This window comes from Aureococcus anophagefferens, assembly GCF_000186865.1.
Source record: "Aureococcus anophagefferens unplaced genomic scaffold AURANscaffold_9, whole genome shotgun sequence".
Taxonomy (NCBI): Eukaryota; class Pelagophyceae; order Pelagomonadales; family Pelagomonadaceae; genus Aureococcus; species Aureococcus anophagefferens.
The window spans coordinates 425,477-449,495 of NW_008705569.1; the positions used below are offsets into that span (position 1 = coordinate 425,477).

The 24,019-nt window shown below is 71.8% G+C and overlaps 6 protein-coding genes across 6 annotated transcripts; 3 read left to right on the forward strand and 3 right to left on the reverse strand.

The window, feature by feature from the left end:
* Positions 1-1,695: 1,695 nt before the first annotated feature.
* PNPO1 (hypothetical protein) lies at positions 1,696-2,322 on the reverse strand (the record flags this gene model as incomplete). The annotated part of the gene is made up of 1 exon (XM_009038870.1): positions 1,696-2,322. One exon carries the CDS (start codon positions 2,320-2,322, stop codon positions 1,696-1,698), a length of 627 nt encoding a protein of 208 aa, XP_009037118.1.
* Positions 2,323-2,598: 276 nt separating this feature from the next.
* On the reverse strand, positions 2,599-3,093 carry AURANDRAFT_26419 (hypothetical protein; the record flags this gene model as incomplete). The annotated part of the gene is made up of 1 exon (XM_009038869.1): positions 2,599-3,093. The coding sequence occupies one exon, from the start codon at positions 3,091-3,093 to the stop codon at positions 2,599-2,601; it is 495 nt and encodes a 164-aa protein (XP_009037117.1).
* Positions 3,094-3,736: 643 nt separating this feature from the next.
* Positions 3,737-4,924, forward strand: AURANDRAFT_37496 (hypothetical protein; the record flags this gene model as incomplete). Its single annotated transcript, XM_009038662.1, has 2 exons — positions 3,737-3,757; positions 4,242-4,924. The coding sequence occupies one exon, from the start codon at positions 4,251-4,253 to the stop codon at positions 4,827-4,829; it is 579 nt and encodes a 192-aa protein (XP_009036910.1).
* Positions 4,925-8,159: 3,235 nt separating this feature from the next.
* Positions 8,160-12,252, reverse strand: AURANDRAFT_64151 (hypothetical protein; the record flags this gene model as incomplete). Its single annotated transcript, XM_009038868.1, has 2 exons — positions 8,160-11,819; positions 12,175-12,252. The coding sequence occupies 2 exons, from the start codon at positions 12,250-12,252 to the stop codon at positions 8,160-8,162; spliced, it is 3,738 nt and encodes a 1,245-aa protein (XP_009037116.1).
* Positions 12,253-12,795: 543 nt separating this feature from the next.
* AURANDRAFT_64152 (hypothetical protein) lies at positions 12,796-19,435 on the forward strand (the record flags this gene model as incomplete). The annotated part of the gene is made up of 3 exons (XM_009038663.1): positions 12,796-13,431; positions 15,134-15,394; positions 15,653-19,435. 3 exons carry the CDS (start codon positions 12,796-12,798, stop codon positions 19,433-19,435), a joined length of 4,680 nt encoding a protein of 1,559 aa, XP_009036911.1.
* Positions 19,436-19,636: 201 nt separating this feature from the next.
* AURANDRAFT_26139 (hypothetical protein) lies at positions 19,637-20,518 on the forward strand (the record flags this gene model as incomplete). The annotated part of the gene is made up of 1 exon (XM_009038664.1): positions 19,637-20,518. One exon carries the CDS (start codon positions 19,637-19,639, stop codon positions 20,516-20,518), a length of 882 nt encoding a protein of 293 aa, XP_009036912.1.
* Positions 20,519-24,019: the final 3,501 nt, after the last annotated feature.

Sequence of the window (24,019 nt, forward strand, 5' to 3'; positions counted from 1 at the left end):
GCCGCCTTCGTCCTTGTCCTCCTTGGCCTTCTTCGCGTCGGCCTCGTCGTGGTCCTCGTCGATGACGACGGCGAGCGCGACGACGGCCGCGGCGTCGACGCCCGCGGCCACGCGGAGGTGATACGTGTCCTTCGTGTCTTCCAGCAGCTCGAAGAGCTGGCGGCCGATCGTCGCGACCTCGGAGCCGTCCCGGGCGTAGATGTCGTAGCGCCGCTCGCTGAAGCTGCCCGACGCGCGGTAGCACGGGTTGCCGTCGTTCTCCGCCTCGTAGAAGAACTTGTAGGACGGCGTCAGCGAGACGACGTCGCGCTCGATCTTCGCGATGCACTCGCCGTCGAGGTAGACGTCGTAGGCCGTGGCGAGCGCGACGGCGCGCCGTTCGATGCTCGCGCAGATCTTCCGCGCGCCCGCGACGCGCAACTCGAGCTTGTCGAGGACGAAGCCGCCGAGGCCGAAGGGCACCTTGTTGCTGCCGACGACGTCGAAGGCCGGCTGGCCCGCCTCGTCCTCGATGGTGAAATCCTCGCCGGAGATGCTGAAGAGCTTCTCGCGGATGACGAAGCCCTGGGCAGCGGCCGTCGGCGGCGCCAGCGCGTATTTCGACGGCTTCGCGTTCTTCGCGAGCTTCGGCGTTCTGAAGTCGCCCCATGCCAGCGCCGTTGCGGCTGACGCGAGGCACAAAACACGTGCCATCGGCTCGCAGATCATGTTGCTCTCCTCACCCTGCTCGATCCCTTCAAGGACGCATATTGCAGTGACGAGAGGCGCGTCTGCGGCGGGTCCAGGAGCGCAAACTTGCGTGTAACTGCGCGGGCTAGCACGCTAGAAGTGGGCGCAGCGTCGAGAAGCAGCGCAGCCGCTGTGGCTTCGCGCGCCGCCCCGGGGCCGCCCGCGGCGGATCGACCCGGAGGCAGCGCGACGCATGCCCTGGCTCCTCTCGCCGCGCCGCATCAAATCCCGACACACACGCGGATTTGTTGCGCCCCGCCGAACGACGACGCCGTCGCGACAGGAGCCGGCTGCCTTACGCGCGCGCCCGGCTCGCGCGCCGCGCGGACCTAGAACCAGCCGCCGCCCGGCTTGATGCCCATGAGCTTGAAGCTCGTCTGCGTGTAGCAGTGCAGGAAGCCGGCGAGGCCGCCGAGGATGGCCATCGTGCCCGCCGTCGGGCGTTTGAGCACGCCGCCTGCGGGGGAGCGGCCGTCGGACGCGCGCGCGGCGCGCGGGGCGAGCGGCGGGGGGCGCGCGCACCGTAGGCGTAGCCGCCCGCGGCGTTGAAAAACGTGAACGCGCCGATCGTCAGGTAGTCGAGCGGGCCGAAGTTCAGGATCACCCGCTCGAGCTCCGGCGACGGGTCCATCACTTCGTGCGCGGGCTTCATCGTCTCTTTTTTTGGTCGCGACGAGCTCGCAGGTGTGGAGCCGACCTCGCGCTACTCGACGGCGCGGTTTGCGACGTTGCTGCGGCTGCGGCACGTCGTGCTAATCCAGTCCGCAGTGCGGCTATCGTCGAGCTGTCTGTGGCCGGGGGTCGGTCCAGGGTCGGTCGGCCGCGGCAGGCTCGCGGCGACTCACCGCAGCTGCAGCCTGGGCCTCTCCGCTGGTCCCGAGCGCATCAGGACGCGGCGTCTAGACGCGGCGTCGCACAAAAGAGCGCCGATGAGAAGAAGAAGACCCCGCTCCATTAAAAGCCCACTCAGGGCGCGAGGCGCTCGCGCGTCCAGGCGCCCGCGTCCGCGGCGCGGAAGGCGATGCGGTCGTGGAGGCGGCTCTGCTTGCCCTGCCAGAACTCGATCATCGTCGGCCGGAGCCGGTAGCCGCCCCAAAAATCCGGCAGGGGCACGTCGCGCCCCTCGAAGCGCCGCTCGAGCTCCGCCTCGCGGTCCGAGAGCTCGGCGGCCGAGCCGACGACGGCGCTCTGGCGCGACGCCCAGGCGCCGATCTGGCTCGCGCGCGGCCGCGAGCGGAAGTAGGCCTCCGTCTCCGCCGCGCCGACCTTGGCGATTGTGCCCTCTATTCTCACCTGGCGCTCCAGCGGCAGCCAGAGGACGTTCATGGCGGCCTTCGGCGTCGCCGCCAGCTCGCGGGCCTTGCGGCCGGCATAGTTCGTGTAGAACGTGAAGCCGCTCTCGTCGAAGCCCTTCAGGAGCACGACGCGGCTCGACGGCTGCATCGTCGCGGCGTCGACCGTCGACAGCGTCACCGCGTTCGGCTCGAGCAGCTTCGCCGCGACGGCCTTGTCGAACCAGCGCTGGAAGAGTCGCAGCGGGTCGTCGCCGGCGTTGGACTCGTCGAGGCTGCCTTTCGTGTAGTTCGAACGCATGTCTTCGACGGCTTTTTGGTTCGCGGGTCTCGTCGACAGGCAGCGCGCGGGTCTTGCGCCGCGGCGCGCGATGCGTGCGAGCATGGCTGCGTTCGAGCAAGCGTTGCGCTCGAGCAAGTGCGTTCGAGCTGCGGCTAGCACGCGGTGCTGGTGACGCAGCCGATGTGCTTGCTCTTGCTGCAGCCCGCGCGGCGGCGGCGAGCCGCGGTCCGCGCGCGGCAGGCCGCGACATCTCGCTCCGGGTCCGCCGCCCACCCGGACCACACAAGTTCCGAATTAGGACAGCCGCGGCGAGTCGATGGGCCGGGGCGTCGGCGGCGCCTCGCCGTAGGCCGGCGCGCCCTTCGACGCGACGGACGCGACGACCGCGTTGTAGTGCACGGGCGACACGTAGGAAAGAAAGACCTCCTTGCCCTGGGGCGGCGCCTGGTAGTTCTCCGGCACGGACGACGCCGCGAGGTCCACGTCCGTCGACTCGGGCGTGTAGACGAGGTACCAGTTCCGCGCCTCGGACGTGAGCACGTGCGCGACGCAGCCGTAGGCCTCGACGACGGCGCGGAGCGTGAGCTCGTCGCCCCAGGTCCGGTCCCGGGCCATGCCCCGCAGGTAGTCGCGGAACTCGGCCTCGTCGGCGAAGAAGGCCGCGAAGTACTCGACGTGGGCGGCCATCTGCTCGCACGCCGCCCGTCGCACCACCAGGTGGTGGCTCTGCGTCCCGAACAAGTTGAACGCGAAGGCCCGGAACTGGCAGTTGCCGTCGCCCTGCATCATGTGCTGGCTCAGGTTCAGCGTCCCCAGCCGCGCCTCGAGCGCGGCGTCGGGCTTCGTCTCGGGCTCGCGCCGGTCCCGCGCGAGCTTCGACGCCTTCTCGACGTTCGCGACCACGTCGCCCCGCCGCGCCTCGCCGAGCTGCGACATGCGCACCTGCTGGCGGCTCAGCGTCGGCAGCGGCTCGAGGGCGACGCGCGACGCGCGGCGCTGGTCGGGGCGGAGCGCGCCGACCCACCGGCTCGCGCGGCGCCGCTGGCCGACCACGGCCTCCCGGTCCGCGTCGTCCTTGCCGAGGTGCTTCGCCTTGATGGCCAGCAGCTCCAGGGGCACGACGCGCCCGCGGCTCCCCTTGCCGCCGTCGAACTGGACGCCGGCCATGCCGCTCATCCCGCCGACGGCCAGCCCCGCGATCCCGCCCTCGCTCTCGTGGTCGTCCTCGTCCAGCGGCACCTCCACGGGGCCCGCCGTCGTGTCGCCCTCGCTGGCGCCCTCGCCGCAGCACAGGAACTCGTGCCACTGGAGCATATGTTATGTGGCGTCCATCGCGTTTCGGCTGCCCGGAGCCAAAAGTGCCTATGGTCGGAGGTGAACTTCCCAATCCCAAACCCTCGCCCGTCGGCGATTCAGGCCGTCCTCGCTCCTCGGACCGTCGTCCTCGCTCAAGGTGAGCTGCGCGCGCTGCCCTCCCCCACCCTGTGACGACGGCGTGACAACGTGACGGCATGGCGGCACTGTGGCATCGTACGGCGGCTCTGCGACGCGACGCGCGACGTTCCTGGGCCGCGGCCGCGCCGGAGACGCTCTCCGACGCCGTCTCGCCCCGGCGACGGCGCGCGGTCGGCTGTCCGCGGAGCGGGACTGCCGCGCGACGACTGCGACCCCGGCCCAAGGTCCCGCGGACGTCGTGCGGCGCCGCCCGCGCCGTCGCGCCGCGCCCGGGGCCCGGGGTCGGCGCGACGGTGCGGGCGGTCTCGGCCCGGCCGCAGTCGCCGTCGCACCGCGGCCCCCGGCCGCGGGCGCGCGGCGCAGCGGTCCGGGGCCGCCGTCGCCGCCGCCGCTGCCGTCGCCACCGCCGCCGTCGCCCCCGCCGCATCCCCTCCCCAACTGCCCGTCGACCGGAAATCCAACGCCGCCCCCCGCCTCTTTAGGTCGAAACCATGGGCATTGACATCGTCGCCGGCGGCCGCCGCGTGGGCCACAAGGCCCGCACGGACACCAAGTCCGAGAACGTCTACCTCAAGCTCCTCGTGAAGCTCTACCGCTTCCTCGCGCGGCGGACGGACAGCGCGTTCGTGAAGACGGTGCTCAAGCGCCTCTTCATGAGCCGCACGAACCGGCCGCCCCTGTCCCTCTCGGCCCTCGCGCGCTTCATGCGCGAGAAGGACGACAAGATCGCCGTGCTCGTCGGCACGATCACGGACGACCCGCGCATGCTCACGGTCCCCAAGATGACGGTCTGCGCGCTCCGCTTCACCGAGACGGCGCGCGCGCGCATCGTCAAGGCCGGCGGCGAGTGCCTCACCTTCGACCAGCTGGCGCTCCGCGCGCCCAAGGGCTCCAACACGGTGCTCCTCCGCGGCCCCAAGAAGGCGCGCGAGGTCTACTCGCACTTTGGCCACCGCTCGACGACGACGTCCGTCAAGACGCACTGCGGCGTCAAGCCCTACGTCCGCGCCAAGGGCCGCAAGTTCGAGAAGGCCCGCGGCCGCCGCCACTCCCGCGGCTTCAAGGTCTAGGCGGGGCCGCGCCACCGCGGGTCGCTCCGCGGACCCGGCGGCGCGGCCGCCGCGCGCCGCCGGGGTCACGACCGCCTCTAAAAACCACCACTTCCACCTGGCTCTTCGGCGCGCGCGCTGGGGGGGGGAGCATGACCGCCGCCTCCGATCAAACGAGCTTCGTCTATCGAGATCGTCGATACGCTCGTCGACCTTCTCCCGCGCTTCAAGGTTGGGTTTATTGAAGAGGCGCATTGTGATCATGATGGAACCAACCGGAGAGGATGTCGAGGTAGCAGCTCCGTCTGAAACCGCGCCGCCGCGGCGAGAGGCTGCCGATGCAGCAGCTCCGCCTGAAGCCGCGCCGCCGCGACGGACGACCGGAGAGACTGCCGATGCAGCAGCTCCGCCTGAACCCGCGCCGCCGCGGCGGACGAGCTACGAGGCCTACGCCTACCGGTCGGATCCGCGCCATCGGCAGTACGAGGTGGACTCCGTCGCCTGCAAGCGGCAGTGGCACACCGAGCGCGCCTGCACGCCGTCGCCTCTCCGACTCAACGACGCGGCGCCGGCCGTGGACGTCACGGTCGTGCTCGCGCGCTACGAGGAGGACGTCTCCTGGATCCTGTCGTACCCCAACGTCCGCTTCGCGATCTACAACAAGGGCTCGGAGTTGCCGGCGGCGGTCCTCGCGCACGAACGTCTGGAGGTCGTCGCGAAGCCCAACCGGGGCCGCGAGGGCGCGTCCTACATCGACTACGTGCGCGATCACTACGACGCGCTGCCCGCCGTCGTCGTCTTCTCGCAGGCCGCGCCGACGGACAAGGTGCCCGACTTTTACGCGTTTCTGGACGAGGTGCTCGACGGGTCGTTGCGCGTCGAGGGCTACGTGCCCGCGGGCACGCTCAAGTTCGTCCCGCGCTGGATGGCGGGCCACCCGGCGCACGGCCTGGTCCAGATGTACCACACGCTCTTCGCCGCGGACTGGAAGTACGACTTGTTTTTCCCGCACGGCGCGACGATGGCCTGTAGCGGGGAGGTCATCCGCGCGCGGAGCGCGACGTTCTGGCAGGTGGCGCATCACCTGGTAGACCACGACCACGGAGGCGTCGCGGCGCACCACGCGGGCCACCCGGAGAACGCGGACGCGACCTGGGGCTTCGAGAAGTGCTGGCCGGTGGTCTTCGACGGCGGTCGGACGCCCGCGAACCCCCTCGAGCCGGCCGGCGCGCCGCGCCACGACCCGGCCGGCGCGCTCTGCGAGGCGACGGCGCGCGCGGACCGCCTCCAGGCGGAGAACGCGGCGCTGAAGCGCGCGGTCTACGAGCTCACGAAGCGCGAGCGCCAGCGGCGCCGCGCGTCCCTCGAGACCGCGGTCGTCCGGCCGATGGGCTTCGGGTCCTCCGGGGTGGCGGCGCATGCGCCGGTTCAAAATTAGAACCTGTCTTAGGGGCACCCTTGGGGGACTTGCACGCAAATCAGGGGATGTCCTTGAGCTGCGCGAGGATCTCCTTTTGCATTTCCGCAATGCTCTGGCAACGGTCTGCGTGGGCTGCGGTCGTTCGAGCGTTTCTTTTATCCGAAATGTCAGCTTCAATCTTGTTACCTTCTGTGACCTCCCTCAAGGTCGTTTTTTCATTCTCCACAATCTGAGCCCCAATTGAAATCAGAGCGTTTCGTTTGAATTCTGAATTCGCGCCTTCCACGCGCGGATGCGCGACCTGGGGCTCCGGCGTGTCGATCTCGGCGATTGCCTCCACGATTTTAGCTTGCAATTGCTGAACGCCCTTGGCGCATTCCTCGTGGGACTCGATCGCTCTGAGCGTCGTTTCCTGGCGAGTTTTTAGTTCCAATTCGATCAACGAGTGGTTCGCCGCGGCCAATTTCGTCACGTTTTCCCGAATCTGTCTCGCCAATCTCAACAGGCAGTCGAACTTCGCGTTCGGATTCCTGTCTTGAACTAGCGGGCGCGTTACTCGCGGCTCCGCCGGCGTGACGGTCTGCTGCTGGATGTCTTGCTGCTCATGGTCTTGCAGGACATCTTCTGCCAGGGGCGGGGAAGATTCTGGAGTCACGTCGATCATCTGCTCCTCGAGGTGCGCATCCATCTCGACCGGCACGTGCATGCCAGAACTAATGTTGGCGGCGTCGGGAGCCGCGCACCGAGCAGCCCCGACCCGCCCATCGACCATCTCCTCCTTCTCGAACTTCGCCGTCACGTGGACGTCGGCCCCGCAGCCCGGCACGCGCAGCTCCACGATCCGCTGCCCGGACCGCTCGGCGTACGCCTCGAAGCCACGCACGAGACGCTCGACTTCGTCGCCCATCGTCCTAGGGGTGTCCACCGCCGTGGCTAGCTGCGGCAGCCCTTGAAGCCGCGGCGCAACTCCGAAGAGCTCGAGTTTGTTCAAGCTTGCTGAAAGGTTTGAGGTGCAGCATACATTGATCAGCCCGTTCGAGCTGCCCGCGAGCGAGCTGCTCTGCGCCTACCACAGCGACTGCGCCTTCACGGTCTGTTTGCGCTGCGCGCGAGACCCGAGCCCCATGTGCGAGACGACCAGGCTCCATGAAATGACCGCTCGGGCTCTGGAAGCAGAGAACAGCCTAGCTCGGGTGCGCGAGGCTGCCCAAAGCGTATATAGTTCTAGCATGACCGACTGTGACAAGCTGTCGACGCTGGGCATCATCCTCGATTGCACGGGAGGGCACGTCCAGTGCCAGAAAGAGCAGGGCGAACCCGCCGCACAGGCGCAGCCTCCTGACATGGCGGATCCAGTCGTTCTGGCGGCGATGGATCGAGTAGTCGCTATAGCCCGGAAGTGGATGGAGTGCTACGATGGGCGGTTTCCGCTTTGCGCTCTTGAACTCATGGCACAAACGAACGGCCGTCGGCCCACGTTTGACGAGCTCGACCGGGCGACGACATTGCTGGACAGCCTCTCCGAAACCACGTCCGAAAGACGTTCCAAGGTGTTCCGCTACGCCTTGAACAAGATTGCGGAAATCTGCAAATTTACTAACCGTCACGAGAGTAAGGAGGTCACGCGGGCGTATCGGCTCGCAGGTGCTATCATACGTAACAGACCGCTCTCGGAAGGCGCGGCGCCCCTTGCGAAGATCCGCGGCACCTCGTGGGGCACCTCGTGGGGCACCTCGTGGGGCACGGTGCCTCCTCAGTCGCTGGTCAGCGCCCTGGGCAGCACACTCTAGAGCTCAGAGGATTCACTATTAATGACGCGCGGAGCCGGGGCTCGAGCCGCGCGCGCCATGTTGACGGGGGTGTGTCGAAGGAGGGGCGTTCAAATCGGTGTCCAGGGGCGCGGCGCGCGGTGGGCCGCGCGGCGCGGGCCGCTAGTAGGAGAGGACGAGGGAGAGGATGTTGCAGCTGTCGTCGCGGAGCGCCGCGGCGGCGCCCTTGCTCTCGAGGATGCAGAGGCAGTGGGCGAAGACGTTCTGGATCTGCGCGATGGCGAAGCAGGACCGCGCGACGTTCCGCGAGCACTCGAGCGGGTCCTCGATGAGCGGCGCGACCCACTGGTTCGCGTCCGCGTAGCCCGGCCCGGCCATGGCGATGATGCCCGCGTCGCCGCGGAGCACGGACACGGCGTGGCGCTGGGGGTCGAAGTGGCGGCCGAAGAACTCGAGGAAGAACGTGAGCAGGTAGCCCAACGCGTCGTCGTCCTTGTCGAAGGCCGCGCGCGACTCCGCGCCGTTCCAGAGCAGCGCGTCGCCGCCGCGTATCCTCGACGCCAGCGACGGCCGCCGCCGGCCGCCGGCGGCGGACCCGCCGTCGCGCAGGGGCGCCTTGGCGCGCCGCGGGTCGTCGCGGAGCCGCGCCCACGCCTCGCGCACGGACGTCGGCGGCTTCGCCGGCTTCGGCGGCTCCTCCGGCGCCTCGGCCTCGGGCCGGTCCTCGAGGGGCGTCATGTGCCGGGGCTCCGGCAGGGGGTCCTCGAGCGGCTCGACGCCCGCCTGGAGCAGCGCCGTCATCACGAGGAGCAGCAGCGAGTAGGACGACAACCCGCCCGTGAACGGCTCGTTCAAGCCCCGCTGCACGAGGAGCTCCTTGAGCACGAGCATGAGCGGCGCGAGCTCGGGCCAGCGCGACATGGCCTCCAGCGCGTAGCGCGAGCTCGCGAGGCCGCCGTGGTCCGGCGCCTCGAAGGAGATGTCCACGGCGAGCAGGCCCGCGTCGCAGCGGCCGACGGCGCCGCACCACGTCGGCGCGGCCTCGCCGGGGCCCGCGTCCACCGTCTCGGCCTCGCTCTTCTCCGGGTCGCTCGCGTCGTCGGCGGCGGCCGCGTCGCCGGCCACGGCCTGGGGCCGGCGCCGCGTGTCCGGCAGCGGCAGGTCGCCGCAGGGGCTCGCCGTCTCCGCGAGGGCTTGCGCCGCGTCCTCCGAGCACGCGCGCCGTCGATTCCGCTTGAACTCCGGCAGGGGGCAGCCGAGGACCGACGGGTCCGCCAGCAGCTTGATGACCGGGATGTTCGCCGTCTCGATGGCCTTGAGCTCGCGGACCCAGGGCAGGTCGGCTAAAGCCGCCGCGAGCGTCTTCACGCTGAGCACGACGCCCGGGTTGGGCCCCGTCGGCGGCGTCGGCGCGCGCATGTAGACGGGGAACTGGCCGTAGCACTGGGCCGGCGGCAGGAACTGCTGGCCGACGTAGTTGGGCTTGTGGCCGCCGACGCCGCGGTCGTCGTCGCCCTCGCCGTCGCGGCCGCCGCCGGAGGACTTGCCGCCCTTGCGCTTGCGGTTCTTGCTCTTGCGCGTCCGCGGCTGCGTGTCGCTCGACGCGGGGCTCGGCGGCGCGGGGCTCGCCGGCGGCAGCCGCGCGGGGCTGTCGGGCCGCCTCGGCGCGTCCTCGGGCGCGGGCGACGGCGCGGGCGCGGGCGCGGGCGACGGCGCCGCGCCGACGGCCTCGCCGCTGTCGATGCGCGGCAACCGCGGCGCGGCGGCCTTGGGCGGCGTCGCCTGGCGCCGCGCGCCGTTGCCGCGGTCGCCCGGCGGCGTCCGGGGGCTCGACGGCCGCCGCTCGGCCGAGTCCGGCGCGGACGCGGGCGACGCGGGCGGCGTCGCGTCGGCGCGCCGCGGCGCCGCGCCCGGCGGGTTCGGCGTCGGGTCGCAGTTGAGGCCGCGGACGACGACGTCGACGTCCGACGACGGCAGGTCGAGCCCCGTCAGGCACGACCCGTAGAGCGAGCACTCCGCGTGGGACCAGATGGACCGGACGACCTGGGACACCTCGTCGAGCACGGCCGTGCGCGCGCGGCGCTGGGGCGCCATGGCCCGCTCCAGCGACGCGACGAAGTCGTTCGCGTCGTACGCCAAACGGCTTCGCATGGCCCGCACGCGCGTCTCGTGCTCGACGACGCGCCGCGCGTGCTCCCGCTGGCGCCGCTCGTACTCGCTCTCGAGCTGGGCCGCGGCCCAGGCGCGCCGCGCGACGCGCTCCGCCGTCGCGTCCGCGTCGAGCGCGCCCGCTTCGTCCATGCGGCGGCGCCGCTCGACCTCCATCTCGAGCGACACGGAGTCGCGGCGCGCCTGGTAGGCGGCGCCCTCGGCCTCCTCGCGGGACCGCCGGTGGGGGTCGTCCTCCGGCGGGTTGCCGTAGAAGTACTGCTGGCCGTAGGGGCCCGCGGGCGTCTGGTACATCGCGGCGACGCGGTGGCTCTGGCCCCGCGGCCGGCGCCCGTCGCCCTTCTTCGCGCGCTCCTGCTTCGCCGGCGGCGGCGCCGGAGGCTCCTCGGCGGGCTTGGCCGCCTCGGGCTCGGGCGCCGGCGGCGCGTCCGCGGGCGCGCGCTCCGCGGCCGCGGCGCCGCCGCCGTCGTCGGCCGGCTCGAGGCGGAGGCTCGGCGGCAGCCGGCCGCCCCAGGCGGGCTTCTTCGGCGCCTCGGCGACGGCGGGCGCCGGCGCGGCGCCGCCGGGGCTCCCGTGGTCGTCGATGGAGTCGGACTCGTCCTTGGCCATGGGCGTCTCGGCCGTCGACGCCTCCGCGGACACGTCCGACGCGACGGACGGCACCTTCTCCGCGCGCGCCTCGGCCTCGCTCGACTCGCGGATCGCCGCGAAGCCCCGGGCTAAAGCGAGGGCGCCCTTGGGCTGGCCCGACGCCCACGCGTTGCCCGCGGGCGCCGGCGGCGGCGGCGCCGCGGGCTCCGCCGCGGGCGCCGCGGGCAGGCCCGCGCGCGCGGCGGCGGCCCAGGAGCTCGGCGCCGGGTTGGACCGCGCCGCCGGCGGCGACGACGACGCCGCGGGGCTCGGCGCGCCGGGCAGCGGGTCGAGCGACCCGTCGGCGGCGCCGGCGCCGGCCGCGGCCGCGGCGCCCGGGGGCGCCGCGAGGCCGCTCACGGCGCTCGCCCAGGTCTTGGGCGCCTTGCCCGGCGGCGACGTCCGTCGTCTCCAGGGCCCGCTCTCCCACGCGTTCTCGCCCGAGCTCGCCGCGCCGCCGGAGCTCGCCGCCGATGCCGCGGCCGCGTCGGGCCGCCGGAGCACGGTGAGGCTCGGCCCGCTCGGCGGCGGCGGCGCGCCGGACCGCGCCGTGGCCAGCGACGCGCCGAAGGACGCCGCGGACTCGCTCGCCGGCCGCGGGCCGGACGACGCCGCCGCGTACGAGCCCGACGGCGCGGGCGGCGGCGCGCCGGGGCCCCGCGGCGGCGGCGCCGCGCTCGGCGTCGCGCCGGCGCGCTTCGACGGCGCCGTGTAGACGCCGGCCTTGCCCGACCCGGGCTTCGACGGCGACGGCGGCGGCGACTTGGCCGCGGGCGCGGGCGGCTCCGCCGCGGGCGCGGGCGGCGCCGCCCCGTTCTTCTTCGCCGCCGCGGCGGCGGCCGCGTCGGCCTCCTGCTTCGCCGCGGCCTCCGCGGCGGCCTTGCGCTCGTCCTCGGCCTTCTTCTCCTCGGCCTTCTTCGCCAGCTCCGCCTCGCGCTTCTCCCGCGCGGCCGCGGCCTCCATCTGCGCGAGCGACAGGGGCTTCTTCTTCCGCTTCTCCCGCGCGACGACCTCGTCGATGGCCTACGAGTGGGTCGGTGAGCCCCCGGCGCGCGACGCGCTCCCGAAGCGACGTCGCTCCGACGCCGGCGCCGCGCCGCGTCCGCCGCGCCGTAGATGGCCGTCTTGATGAGCTTCCGCACGGCGGCGCCGTCGCGGGACTGCGGGGGCACGCGGCTCGGGCGGCGCCGCCCCGCCCCGGGCTCGCGCGCGCGCGCGTTTCGCGCTCCCGCTCGCGCGGCGCGCGCCGCGGCGCCGCGGCGCCGCGCGCGCGGCACTCGTCGCGCGCTCGACGCGACGCGGCCGGCGCCGGCGCCGCCCGCGCGAAAACGACGGAGGCGCGCCGAGACGCGGCGGCGTGGGACGCGGCGCGGCGCACCTCTTTGGACTTCTTCTTCTTCGCGCGAGTCTTCGGCTCGCCGTTCATGGTCGCGTCGCCGACCGCGTCACCGTTCATCGCCCCCCGGGCGCGTCGCGCGCCGCTCACCCCGCGGCGCGCACCAGGGTGAGCTCAGCCCTCGAACGACCACGCAGAGGCAGGCAGCGGAGCACCGAGCGTCGGGCGACACCTCGCTTAGCTTTAGTGCAAGGACCAGCCGCAAGGACATGGAATCATTTCCCTTCAATGTTGACCGCCAATCGGACGCGTCCGTGTTCGCGCTGGCGGGGGACGCTGTTGCGGCGGCGGCTCCGGTGGCATTGGCGTCGTCGGGCTGCAAATTCTTGCGCCGATCGCGGCGGTTTCGTCCCGCGCGCTGTGGCAATTTGGCCGCGGCCGCGGCGAAAAGTCGCCACACACTGCTTTCGATTGCTGCCGTCGCGAGCGCACCCGGCCGCTCGCAGCGCACGTCGTCGATTCCACGTCGTGCTGCGCCTGGGACGATGCCTCCCGGCCTAGCAATCGAGTTCGGCTCGCTGGGCATCGCTCGAGCCGAGCTCTCATTGACTCAGCAGCGTGATGATGACGAGTAGTGCAAGCATGAAGAGACAACGCACGACCATGTCGCTGGCGCTCGCGCTGCTCGCCGTCGCGACGGCCTTCGCGCCGGCGCAGCGCAGCGCCCCGCGCTGCAACGCGCTCCGCGCCGACGTCATCGACGTCAGCGAGACCGCCGTCGTCGAGGAGGCGCCGACGGCCGCCGCGTGGCGCGCGGCCTGCGACGCCTCGGGCGTCACGTCCTACGCCGACTTTGGCGTCAAGCTGGGCGACGCCGCGCCGGCGCCCGCGGCGCCCGCCGCGGCCGCCGCGGCCGCGGCCGCGGCCGCCGCGCCGCTGGCGCCCGACGCGCCCGTGCCCTGCGTCGTCGAGAAGGTCGACCTCGTCGTCGACTCGACCATCGACGCGGCGCAGCGCCAGTACGTCGTCAAGGGCGAGTACGTCGCGCCGGGCGCGGCGGTCATGTACGCGTTCGACGAGATTAGGGCCCAGGCCAAGGACAACCTCGCGGAGCCCGGCTTCCGGCCCGGCGACATCCCGCCCTGGATCAAGACGCAGATGGTCGAGTTCTCGTTGACGACGGTCATGGAGGACCTCGTCAAGTTCACGCTCGAGGCCAACGGCATGGAGGTCGTCTCCGGCTCCGACAACGAGATCATCAAGTGGGACGAGGACCCGGCGACGGAGGCCAAGACCTACGTGCTCGGCGGGCCCTTCACCTTCCACGCGGCCTTCAACGTCACGCTGCCCGCGCAGGCCGTCGACGCGGGCGAGGCCGTCCGCGTCGAGGACCTCTACAAGATCACGGAAGCCATGGAGAACCGCGCGGCCAAGATCTGCGCGGGAGGCGGCAAGATCCCCAACCTCATGAACAACGGCGGCTCCGGCGGCTCGAAGAAGAAGTCCGCGGCCAAGAAGAAGAAGGGCGGCAAGAAGAAGAAGAGCCGGTAGGCGCGGGCTCTCGTAACGCGCGGGCGCGCGCGCTCTCGGCTGGCGTTCTCTGTGTTCGGGTCTTGTGTGTCGTCGCGCTGCTCTTTTCCGCCTGGGAGGGCGTGGGTGGGCGGGCCCGCAAGTAGCGAGGCGCGCGCGGCCTGCAACGCGACTGCATCGAGCCAGTGGAGCAGTCGCAGGACTCCATCGAGCGGCGTCTGGCTGCGTTCTCTGCGCCCACTGCTTGGCCTCGCCCATGATCCACTACGACGCCTCGATCGACCTTGATGTCGCCCAGATCACACGCCTCGACGGCAGCACCGAGTCTGTTGGACTATTTCCTGACGAGAAGCTTGCGCTCGAGCGCGTCAGCGCGCGGATCCTAGCACAGACTGGCGCCGTCGCACGATTCGTCGAGGCGCCGCGCCTGCCGAGCATCGAGCGCTGCTTCTCCGCGGAGCAGGAGGCGGCCATCGCCGCGGCTCACGCCGCCAGGGAGGAGTTGCTGCCGCCGGCACGGCACGTCGACTTGATCGACGCGATTCGCGCCAACGACGATGAGGGGCTGCGCAAGCACTGGGGCACTATGAACGTGCCGTTCCCCATCGACAACATGGAGAACGACCTTCACGAGACCGTGTGGTGGACGGCACTCAACGTAGCCGCCGTGCTCCAGCGATTCGACATGATGAAGTTCTTGGTCTCTCGCGGCGCGGCACTCGACGGCGTCGAGTCGCCAAATCTCGGCTATACGGAATCGCCGGTCTTCACTGCCGCTGCGCTAGGCCTCCGTGCTTCTCTTGTGGCGCTCGAGGAGCTTGGCGCGAGCATGACGAGACGTCTCGACGACGATCTCGCAGTGCCTGATGGATACGCGAATTTATTCGAAGCGGCGTTGTCATCTGGGTGCATCGAAACCGTGCGTCATTGCCTCGCCCGCGGTGCGCCCTTCGATGTGCGTGCCTTAGAGCGACGAATGTACCAACTTTACCGCGAGTTCGGTTGCTGCCTGCGCGTCAAGGCCCGCCTCGCGTACCCCATGTTCGAGCTTTTCTTGAGCGAAATTGCCAAACTGAGCCCCGAGGACGCATCATTCGCCCGCAGCATGCTCCTCGCTCTGTGTGTAAGCGACATGCAGCTTCAGGGCGACGCCTGCGGCCACATGGCCAGTTGCATACCGCTCTTGCAGTCAGCGGGCGCGGATCTCAGTGGTCATTTTCCCGACGGTTTCAAAGGATCCCATGTCGGAATAACGCCGCTGGAAGTTGCCGTGATGCGCCGTGAGCCGCGTACGAAAGAATCTCGGCTGGACGTTGTCGTGTCCTTGCTGCGCTGTGGTGTCGCTGTGCCCGACGAGTCTCGTCTTCTCGACTTCGATCGACAATACATCGAGCGCTTCACTACGGGAACCCGTAGCGCCACTGGCGGACTCGTACCTGAGCCAAGTTCCGCCATCGCGTTCCTGCGGAAGGTCCGAAGCGCCGGCGGCTATCGATCTTACATCGGCGGCCTGCGAGCGCGCGTCGCCGCCATGCGGCAGCTCTACGCCACGGGCCGCGCCCTGCCCGCGGTCTTCGGCGAGGGTCCCGACCCCAGCCAGCTCGCTTTCCTCCGGGCCCAGGGCGTCGACGCGGCCGTCCTCAAGGCTCTCAAGCACCTGGAGGCGACGCTGCGCGTCTCGGGCGTCGTCCAGCGCCTCTTCTCGCAGCCGGGCGACGTCTTCCAGGCGATCGTCCGCTTCTGGATCTCGTAAGTTCCTCGTCGAGAACTCTTCACGAAGGCCTTCACGAGCTCTTGCGGCGCCATCGTGCACGGCGAGGGCCAAGCTTGAAGGCGACCATCGACCCGAATCAAGGCTGAGTCCGAGATGGTCGAGCCTCTTGCGGAGTCCCCTCCGGGCCCGCAGCTCTACGACGCCGCGGGCCTCGAGGCGTGGCTTGCGCGCGAAGGACTGACCAATGAATCGCTCCTGCACAACATCCACGAGCAGGTCGAACACCTCTACGACCTTGTGGCCGCCGATCCGGAGGACATCGCCGAGCTCTGCGAAGGCGTCAAGGCGCTCCCCGCGGCCAAGTTCCAGCGCGCCGTGGCGCTGCTGCGCGGCGACGCGGTCGTGACGCCGGTCGCGTCCGCGCCGGCGGCGGCGCCCGCGCCCGCGCCCGCGGACGGCGCCGCCGCTTCCGCCGCTTCCGCCGCTTCCGCGGCGGCGGCGCCCGCGACCGCGACGCCCGCGGCGGTGACGCCCGTCGCGCCCGCGCCCAGCGCGCCCGCGCTCGCGCTCGAGGCCGCGCCGCTCGACTCGCTCCAGCGCCTCCCGCCGTCGCCGGTCGCGCCGCCGCCGCCGACGCCCGCGCCCGCGACGCCCTCGAAGCGCGGCAAGTGCAAGCCCGTCGAGGTGCGCGCCGTCGGCGGCGCCTGGCGCCTCTTCGACTCGCGCCACGACGCCGCGGCCGCGTTCCCGGGCCTCGACGCGCCGGCGGTCTACAACCTGATCCACGGCAACGCGACGCGCGCCGCGGGCGCGTTCGAGGCGCGCTACCCCGGCGAGGCCGCGCGCCCGCCCAAGCAGGCCAAGCAGGCCCACGGCAACAGCCGCAACTGCAAGCCCGTCGAGGTGCGCGCCGTCGGCGGCGCCTGGCGCCGCTTCGCGTCGCGGTCGGAGGCCGCGGCCGCCTTCGAGGGCCTCGACGCGATGGCGATCGGCTCCCTCGTCCAGGGCAAGCCGACGCACGTCGCGGGACAGTTCGAGGCGCGCAACCCGGGCGAGGCCGCGCGCCCGTCCAAGCAGCCGGCGGTGTCGCTCAAAAGCCGGGAGCTTCTCTTCTGCCGCAAGGGCTGCGGCCGCTCGTTCGACTGGCCGGCGGGCCGCGGCAACCACGAGAAAGCGTGCAAGCCCGCGGACCCGGCCGGCGGCGTGGCCATGCTCGCGCGCGCCGCGGCGCTGCCGCCCACACGCGGGCCGTCCGCCCGCGAGAAGAAGCGGCCCGTGCCGCGGGACGACGTCGGCGCGCCGGCGAAGCGGCCCAAGGCGCCGCCGCCGGCGACGCGGGCGCCGGCGGCCGTCGCGCCGCCGAAGCAGGCGCCGACGAAGAGCAGGGAGAAGGTCCTCGCCTGGGCCGTCGGCGACGAGTGCATGGCGCGCTACCACGAGACCGAGGACAAGGTGAGCCGCTACCTCTTCCCGGGCCGCGTCGCCGCCGTCGACGTCGGCGGCGAGGTCGGCGTCTACGCCGTGGCCTTCGACGACGGCGACCACGACGGCCGCGTCCTCGAGAAGCACCTCGGCCCGCGCCTCGGCCGGCCGCCGCCGCCGCCGCGCGTCTTCGAGGCGCCGCCGCCGCCGCCGCCGCCGCCGCCGCGCGCCGTCGAGCGGCCGCGCGCCGTCGAGGCCGCGCCCGTCGCCGAGGCCGAGGCCGCGGCGCCGTCGTCGCCGCGCCCGTGCTGCCCCCGGATCTCGAACACGAGCCTCAAGCCCCTGCTCGTGGAGCACGGCTGCGTCTGGCGCCAGGGCAAGCGCCATTTCGCGCGTTTGGCCGTCGGCGGCAAACTCCTGTCGCTGCCCTTCGCGAGCGCGGGCAAGGCGGGCGAGGCGCTCGCGGCCGCGCGGAGCTTCTGCGTCTGCGGCCGCGGCGCCGAGGCCGGCGGCGCGGATGTGGTCGCCTGCGCCGCGGGCCCGGACGGCCGCTGCGGCGGGTCGTGCCACCGGGCGTGCACGGGCTTGATCGGCCCCGCGCCGCCGGGCTGGCGCTGCCCGCTCGACGCCGGCGGCGACGCCGCGCGCCTGAGCGTCTTTCCCGACGAGGACGCGCTCTTTTACGGCGCGCGGCGCGCGGAGCGCGGCGGCGGCGGCCGGCCCCGGTCGGCGGCGGGCGCGCGCGAGGCGCGCGACGTGTCGCTCCGCGCGCGCAACGACGCCGCCGTCGCCGCGCTCCCCGCCGCGGAGCGCGACCGCTTCGGCGCCCTCTTCGTCAACGGGAACAACTGGCCCTGCGTCGTCATGGACCCGCGGATCCCGTTGGCCACGGCGGCCGTCGCGGCCTTCGCGGACAAGGGCCCGCCGACCTACGACCTCGTGCTCTACGTCGGCGAGCGGGCGCACTGGGCCTTCGGCAGCGAGCGCCGCGACCGCCTCCGGCCCTTCGCGCCGGGCCTCCCGCCGAAGAAGCTCGGCGCGTCGCGCTCCGGCGACTTCCGCGCGGCGTCCGCGGCCGCGGCGGGCCTCGTCGGCCTGACCAACGCCGCGCGCCTCGACGCGGCCCTCGCCGCCGACGGCATCCCGCGCATCGACGACACCACGGACGAGGAGGACGACGGCCCCGACGACGTCCCGCGCGTCGACGACGCCGTCCCCGAGGCGCCGCGCGAGCCGGAGGCGTCGGGCGGCGACCCGGACGCCGCGCTCCCCGCCGCGCCGCGAGCCGCGCTCGCCGCGCCGCGCACCTTCGCCTTCCTCTCCGCGCCGCGCCGCGAGGGCATCGTCGAGGGCGCCGTGACGCGGGCCGCGATCGACGACGACGACGACTTCGAAGCGGGCGCGGCCGAGGCGCCGGTGCTCACGCCGACGCCGCACCTCGGCCCCAAGAGCGACGACGAGAACTCGTCGCTCGCCTCGGACGACGACTACGGCATCGAGTCCGGCGACGACGACGACGAGGTCCTCGCGCTCGTCGCCGCGCTGCCGCAAGCCGAGCGCGACCGCTTCGGCGCGCTCGTCTACGTCAAGTCCCAGCGCTGGCCCGCCCTCGTCGTGGACCCGGCGCCGCCCGACGGCCGCCGGAGCGCGCTCATCCTCGACCTCGTGCGCGCCAACCCGCCGCCGGGCCACGATCTGGTGCGCTACCTCCGCGAAGCCGAGGCCACGGGCTACGACGTCGTCCCGCGCGACGGCAGCGCGCCCTGGCCCCCGGACGCGGCGGCGTCGGCGCGGCTCGACGCGTCCTGGAGCAAGAACAAGATCTACAAGCGCTTCCTCGCCGCGCGGAGCCGCGCGGACGCGTTGGCGGCTTTGCCGTCGAACGGCGAGCGCGTCGACGCGCTCCGCGCGCTCGGCGGCTTCGGCGCCGTCGTCGCGCGCGAGAGCGCGCCCGTCGCCCTCGCCGTCAAGGGCGCCGCCGCCCACGCGCCCCTCGTCGGCCGCGTCCTCCTGCGGCCCGACGACGACGACGACGACGACGACGACGACAAGCCGCCGGCGCTGCTCCGCGTCGTCGACTTCGTCCAGGGCGCCGTCGTCTGCGCGCCCCTCGTCGGCGGCGGCGCGCGCGTCGAGCTCGACGTCGCGACGGCGCGCGGCGCCGCGCGAACCCACGCGGAGGCCGAGGAGGCCGCCGTGGGCCAGCGCTTCGGGGCGAAGCTCTACTTCCGGTCGCAGACGCCGCGCTGCAACACCTGCCGCTTCTGCCTCGACATGTCGTGCAACGGCGGGCCCAACACGCTGCGCCAGTCGTGCGTCGTCCACCAGCGCGAGAAGGCGCAGCACTTCCTGAGCCTCGGCATCCAGGCGGGCACATATGGCGTGAAGAGCAAGCCCCTCGCGAAGAAGCGCGCGCGCGACGAAACCGGCGGCGCGCCCGCGGACGCGCCGCCGCAGCTCTGCCCCATCTGCTTCGACGAGGCGCCGGCGGACTCGGCCCTCGACTGCCAGCACCGCATCCACCCGGCGTGCCTCGCGCGGCTCGCCGCGGTCTCGGGCCACGGCCAGACGCGCCTCTCGGCGACGGTCCGCTGCCCGCTCTGCCGCGCCAAGTCCCGCGCGCCGACGTCGTCGTAAAGGCGGCTGTTTGTTGTGACATGCGGTTGAAGTCGAGCTTGCCCTTGTCATTCAGCGAGCTGAGGCAAAAAAATATTTATGGCGCCAGCAAAGCCTGCGCCGCTGCTCGCCGCCGCCGGCGCGGCGACGCTCGCCATGGGCGCTCTCGCACTGAAAAAGTACCTCGCTGCGCGCCGCGTGCGCGCCAGCGACGCCGCGGCCATGGCGATCCTCGGCGAGCGCAACGGCAGGATGCACTCGCCGGAGAGCGTCGCCGCGGGCAGGTCCTTCGCGACGCGGCCGAGCGACGTCTTCATCGTCACCTACCCCAAGTGCGGCACGACCTGGGTGAGCGCCATCTGCCACTTCCTGCGCGTCGCCGGGGACCGGGAGACGCTGGCCGCGGACTTCGGCGAGATCACCGAGGTCGTGCCGTGGGATATAGTAGCCCGCGACTGCGGCCAGGACCTCGACGCCGACCAGGTCGCGTCGCCGCGCCTCTTCAAGAGCCACGAGTCCTACGAGACCGTGGCCAAGGGCGGCCGGTACATCTACGTCGCGCGAGATCCGAAGGACGCGTTCTGGTCCTTTTACAAGTTCCTGCCGGCGTACATGCAGTGCGGCCCGCTGAGCGTCGAGTGCTTCGCCCGGGGCATCTTCGGCGGGCTGAGCCACAGCGGCGGCATCTGGACCCACTTCGCGGGCTGGTGGCCCCGGCGGCGCGACGGTGACGTGCTCTGGGTCTGCTACGAGGACGTCAAGCGCGACCCGGCGCGCGAGATCCGGCGCGTCGCGGCCTTCATGGGCGTCGACGCCGACGACGCGACGGTCGAGCGCGTCCGCGCGGCGACGACGCTCGCGGCCATGAGCGCCGACGGGTCCAAGTACGACGACCACTTCGTCTTCGGCAAGCTCCGCGCGCAGATGGGCTTCCCGGACGACGCGGTCCACATGGCGACGAAGGTGCGCTCGGGCCAGGTCGGCGGCTCCAAGGCCCTGCCGCCCAAGGTCGCGCGCATGCTCGAGGACCGCTGGCGCGGCACGATGCAGCGACGGACGGGGCTCGGGACCTACGCGGAGCTGCGGGCGAGCGTCGCTCATTAATAGTTAATCGAAGCGGCGCATCGCGTCTCCGTAGTAGGACTGCGGGTAGTAGGCCGGCGGAAGCGCATAGTAGTGGCAGTAGGGCGGATGAAAGTTCGGACTCGGATAGGGCGCGGCTGGCGGCGGCGCGGTGGGCACAGGCGGCGCAGTGGCTGCCGGTGGGGCGGGCGCGGCCGGCGGCGGCGCGGCGGGCACAGGTGGGGCAGCGGCTGCCGGCGCGACGGGCAGCGGCGCGGCCGGCGGGGCGGGCGCGGCTGGCGGCGGCGCGGCGGGCGCGACGGGCACGGCCGGCGGCGGCGCGGCTGGCGCGACGGCCGGCACGGCTGGCGGCGCCGGCAGGTGTGTCTCGTCGCGGGTCAGGAGGCGCATCGCGGTGATGAGCGCGTTGCGCGAGTCGATAATGAGGCTCTGGCACGCGGCCTCGGCCTGCAGGCATGCGACGACGGCCTCGGAGGCCCGGAGCGCGTCTAAGGGGTCCGCGCCGACGTGCTCGACGACGGGCTCCGCGGCGGCGACGGGCTCGTCGGCGACGGCTTCGGCGGCGGCGACGGGCTCTGCGGCGGCGACGGTATCCCCGGGCGCTTCCGGAAAAAGCCCATGCGACGCCGCTTCCTCGACGGCTCCGCGCAGGCGGATGAGCCCGCCGAACTGCAACCGGCGCCGGAGCAGCGCCTCGCCGCCGTCCGCAGAGGCGAGCGGGACCCATTCGCAGGCGTCGTCGTCGTAGAGAGCGAGGACGCTGCCGGAGGGTTCGTCGAAGGAGATCATCGTCGCCGCGCACCATTCGCGGTGCGGCTCCCAGTAAATTTCCACGCGGCGCCCGACGACGTCGTCAGAGCTCGAAAGGGTGATGCGACCAGGAGCCGGGATCGGAGGCCGTGGAAAGTTGCACCAGCTCTCATGGCCGAGCTCTCGCGCTTTGGCATCAAAGGCCAGGGCCGCCTCGTACTCGAGCTCGAAATGTCCGACGTGAGTGCGGGTCCCTTGCGATTGGATCTTGGCCTCCCACGGCAGCCCGGAGTCGCCGGCTGCCCTTTTGCAAACGCCTCGAAAGCTGCTGGTAAAATCTCGTTTCGCGGAGCCCGCGCGCGGCTTTTCGGCCGGCGGAGCGTCCGTCGGAGATTTGGACGCGCGCCCGGCCACGTGGGGCTCGTGCGCCTTGCGCTTCCGGAGAGGAGTGCGGCGCGAAGAAGAGAATGGCGTGCTCCGTTTCGGCCGTTTCGGCGTCGGCGCATAATCGTCGGGCTTGCACCGGTCGCAGCCTCGGTCGTGGCAGCGACCACAGGTCCAGGAGGCGCGCTCCACCGGTTCCGTCGACAGGTCCGTAGGAGCTCGCCGCTCTTTCGTCTGTTTGCCCTTTCGTCTTCGCACTTGCACCTCTGGTTGCGACTCGATGAGTGTAGAGACATCGTCGACGGACATGTACTCGCAGACATCTGTAAAGTTGGATTCGTCGGGCGGCGTCGCGGACGACTCGTAGAACCAGGCGCACAGATGGTCGACGCGAGCAGAATCCGGGTCCGCTAGGTTCACGCGCAGGGACAGCGTCTCGACCTTGTAGACCGTGTAGCGCACGTCGTCGTCCAAAAACATGACACCGCACTCGACTTTGATGGTCTCGGCGGGACGAACCATGGCGTCGTGGACGCGCTCCTCAAGCTCGCCGTCGGGGTATCGGATCGTCAGCCAACAGTCTCCTTTTCGCGTCAGACTCTTCGCCGCGTCTTGAGACACCGCGGTGACGACGCCGCGGTACCAGTCCCAGCCCCTGCGCCAGCGCGCCTTGACCTTGTCGCCGACGCGATACTCCGTCGGGAGGGCGAACTCGATGGAGGGCGTCGGCGTCGCAATCTGCGGCGACGTAGCGGGAGCGTCGGGCGAGAGAGGCGCCGGCGCCGCGGCCTGGAGAATAGATTTTTGCTCGCACTCTTGAGAGCAAAAGAAATCCTCTTCGGGGATCGCGTTCAAACCTAGGCACTCGAGATGGACCTCCTGATCGCAGTACTCGCACAGCAGCACGTTCTCCAGGGGCGTCCGACCGTCGTCCGCGAGAGTCGACGCGTCACACAATTTGCAGCGGTCCTCTGACTCCGGCGCCTTGCGCTGGCGCTTCTTGGTCTCGCGACCACAAGATCTACCATGCGACTTCGCCGCGGTCAACCTCAAAAAAGTCCTCGGACAGCCCGCGGGGCACGGAAAAGTCGCCGCGGGGCACAGCGGTGCGGCCTGCAATCCCGTGGACTTGCAAAATCTGCCGTGCATCGTCGCCGCTCCTTGACGCGCAAATCTCCTGGGGCAGCCCGCCGGGCACGGGAACGCCGCCGTCATCGGTTGTCGAAGCGCGTGCAGTCGGCGCTGTGGTTGCGGCGCCGCCGGCCGCCGGGGCACGCACTCGAGCCGCTCGGGCTCGGGCTGCTCGTCCGTCGGCGCCGTCTCGTCGACAGCGTCCAAGCCGCACGCGGAGGAGTCGGGCCACCAACTCCTCACGGGGCTCGGGCTCGCGGGCGCGCAGCTACGGCAGGTGAAGACGAACTCGCCGTCCTCCGGCGGCGCGCTCGTCGCACATCGTCGGTGGACCCACGACTGCCCGCATGTCCCGCAGCCGTGGAGCCGCCAACCGTCGCCGTCATCCGGTCGCCGGAGGCTCGGCGTGTTCCGAGAGTCGAACCGTCGGCCCTTCGGGCACGCGCAGAGCGCCGTGCACGCCGGCACCAAGGGCTCGGTCTCATCGCCGTAGAGCGCTCGTTCGTCCGACCGGGCCGCGCCGCACGACTCGGCGAAGGCGAAGAACTCCTCGGACGACGATTTACAAAAGCCGCAGCGGAACCACTGCCGCGAGATCGCGGCGTGCTGCTTGACGCAGTCGCGACAGACGGGCTGCGAGCAGCAGGGTGTCGAAACCGTAGACTCCGCGTCGAAGCACAGCAGACACGTGATCTCTCCGGCCTCGACGTCGCTGTCCTTGAAGAAGGCCTGCGTGACTTCCTCGAACGCGGGCCAGGACTCCAAATCCTCTGCGCCCCGCGGGTACGATCCGTGCGCCGCGCGCAGCGTCGCGCGACCCTCGGCCGCGTACCACGCGCCCAAGGGGCCATGGAGGTCCAGAAGCATGTCCGGATCGAGGCCCGCGGCCGCCGCGCCGTCTATCGCTGACGTCGTCGCCGGGCCCGGCGACAGCTCAGCCGCCGCGTGCGAGATGGACACGGTCTCCTCGGCGGGCGCGACGCCCGCCGCCGTCGACGACGATGCCGCCGCGTCCTCGGCGACCGCCGTGGGCAAGACCACACCGCCGGAGCCGGTCAGGCGCAGGTTTGGAGCTCGTTGGATGGACTCGCTGCCATTCGCGTGCAAATGCTCGCGCACGAGGCGCCGCTTCGTGATCCGTTCGACCTGGCGCGGGTTCAGCGGCCGGTCCATGATGCCTGCGATGCTCTCCCTGGGAGCCCAGACTGCGGCCTCTCGAGCGGCACTTTGGCGAAGTTGCATGCAATTATCGGCGCG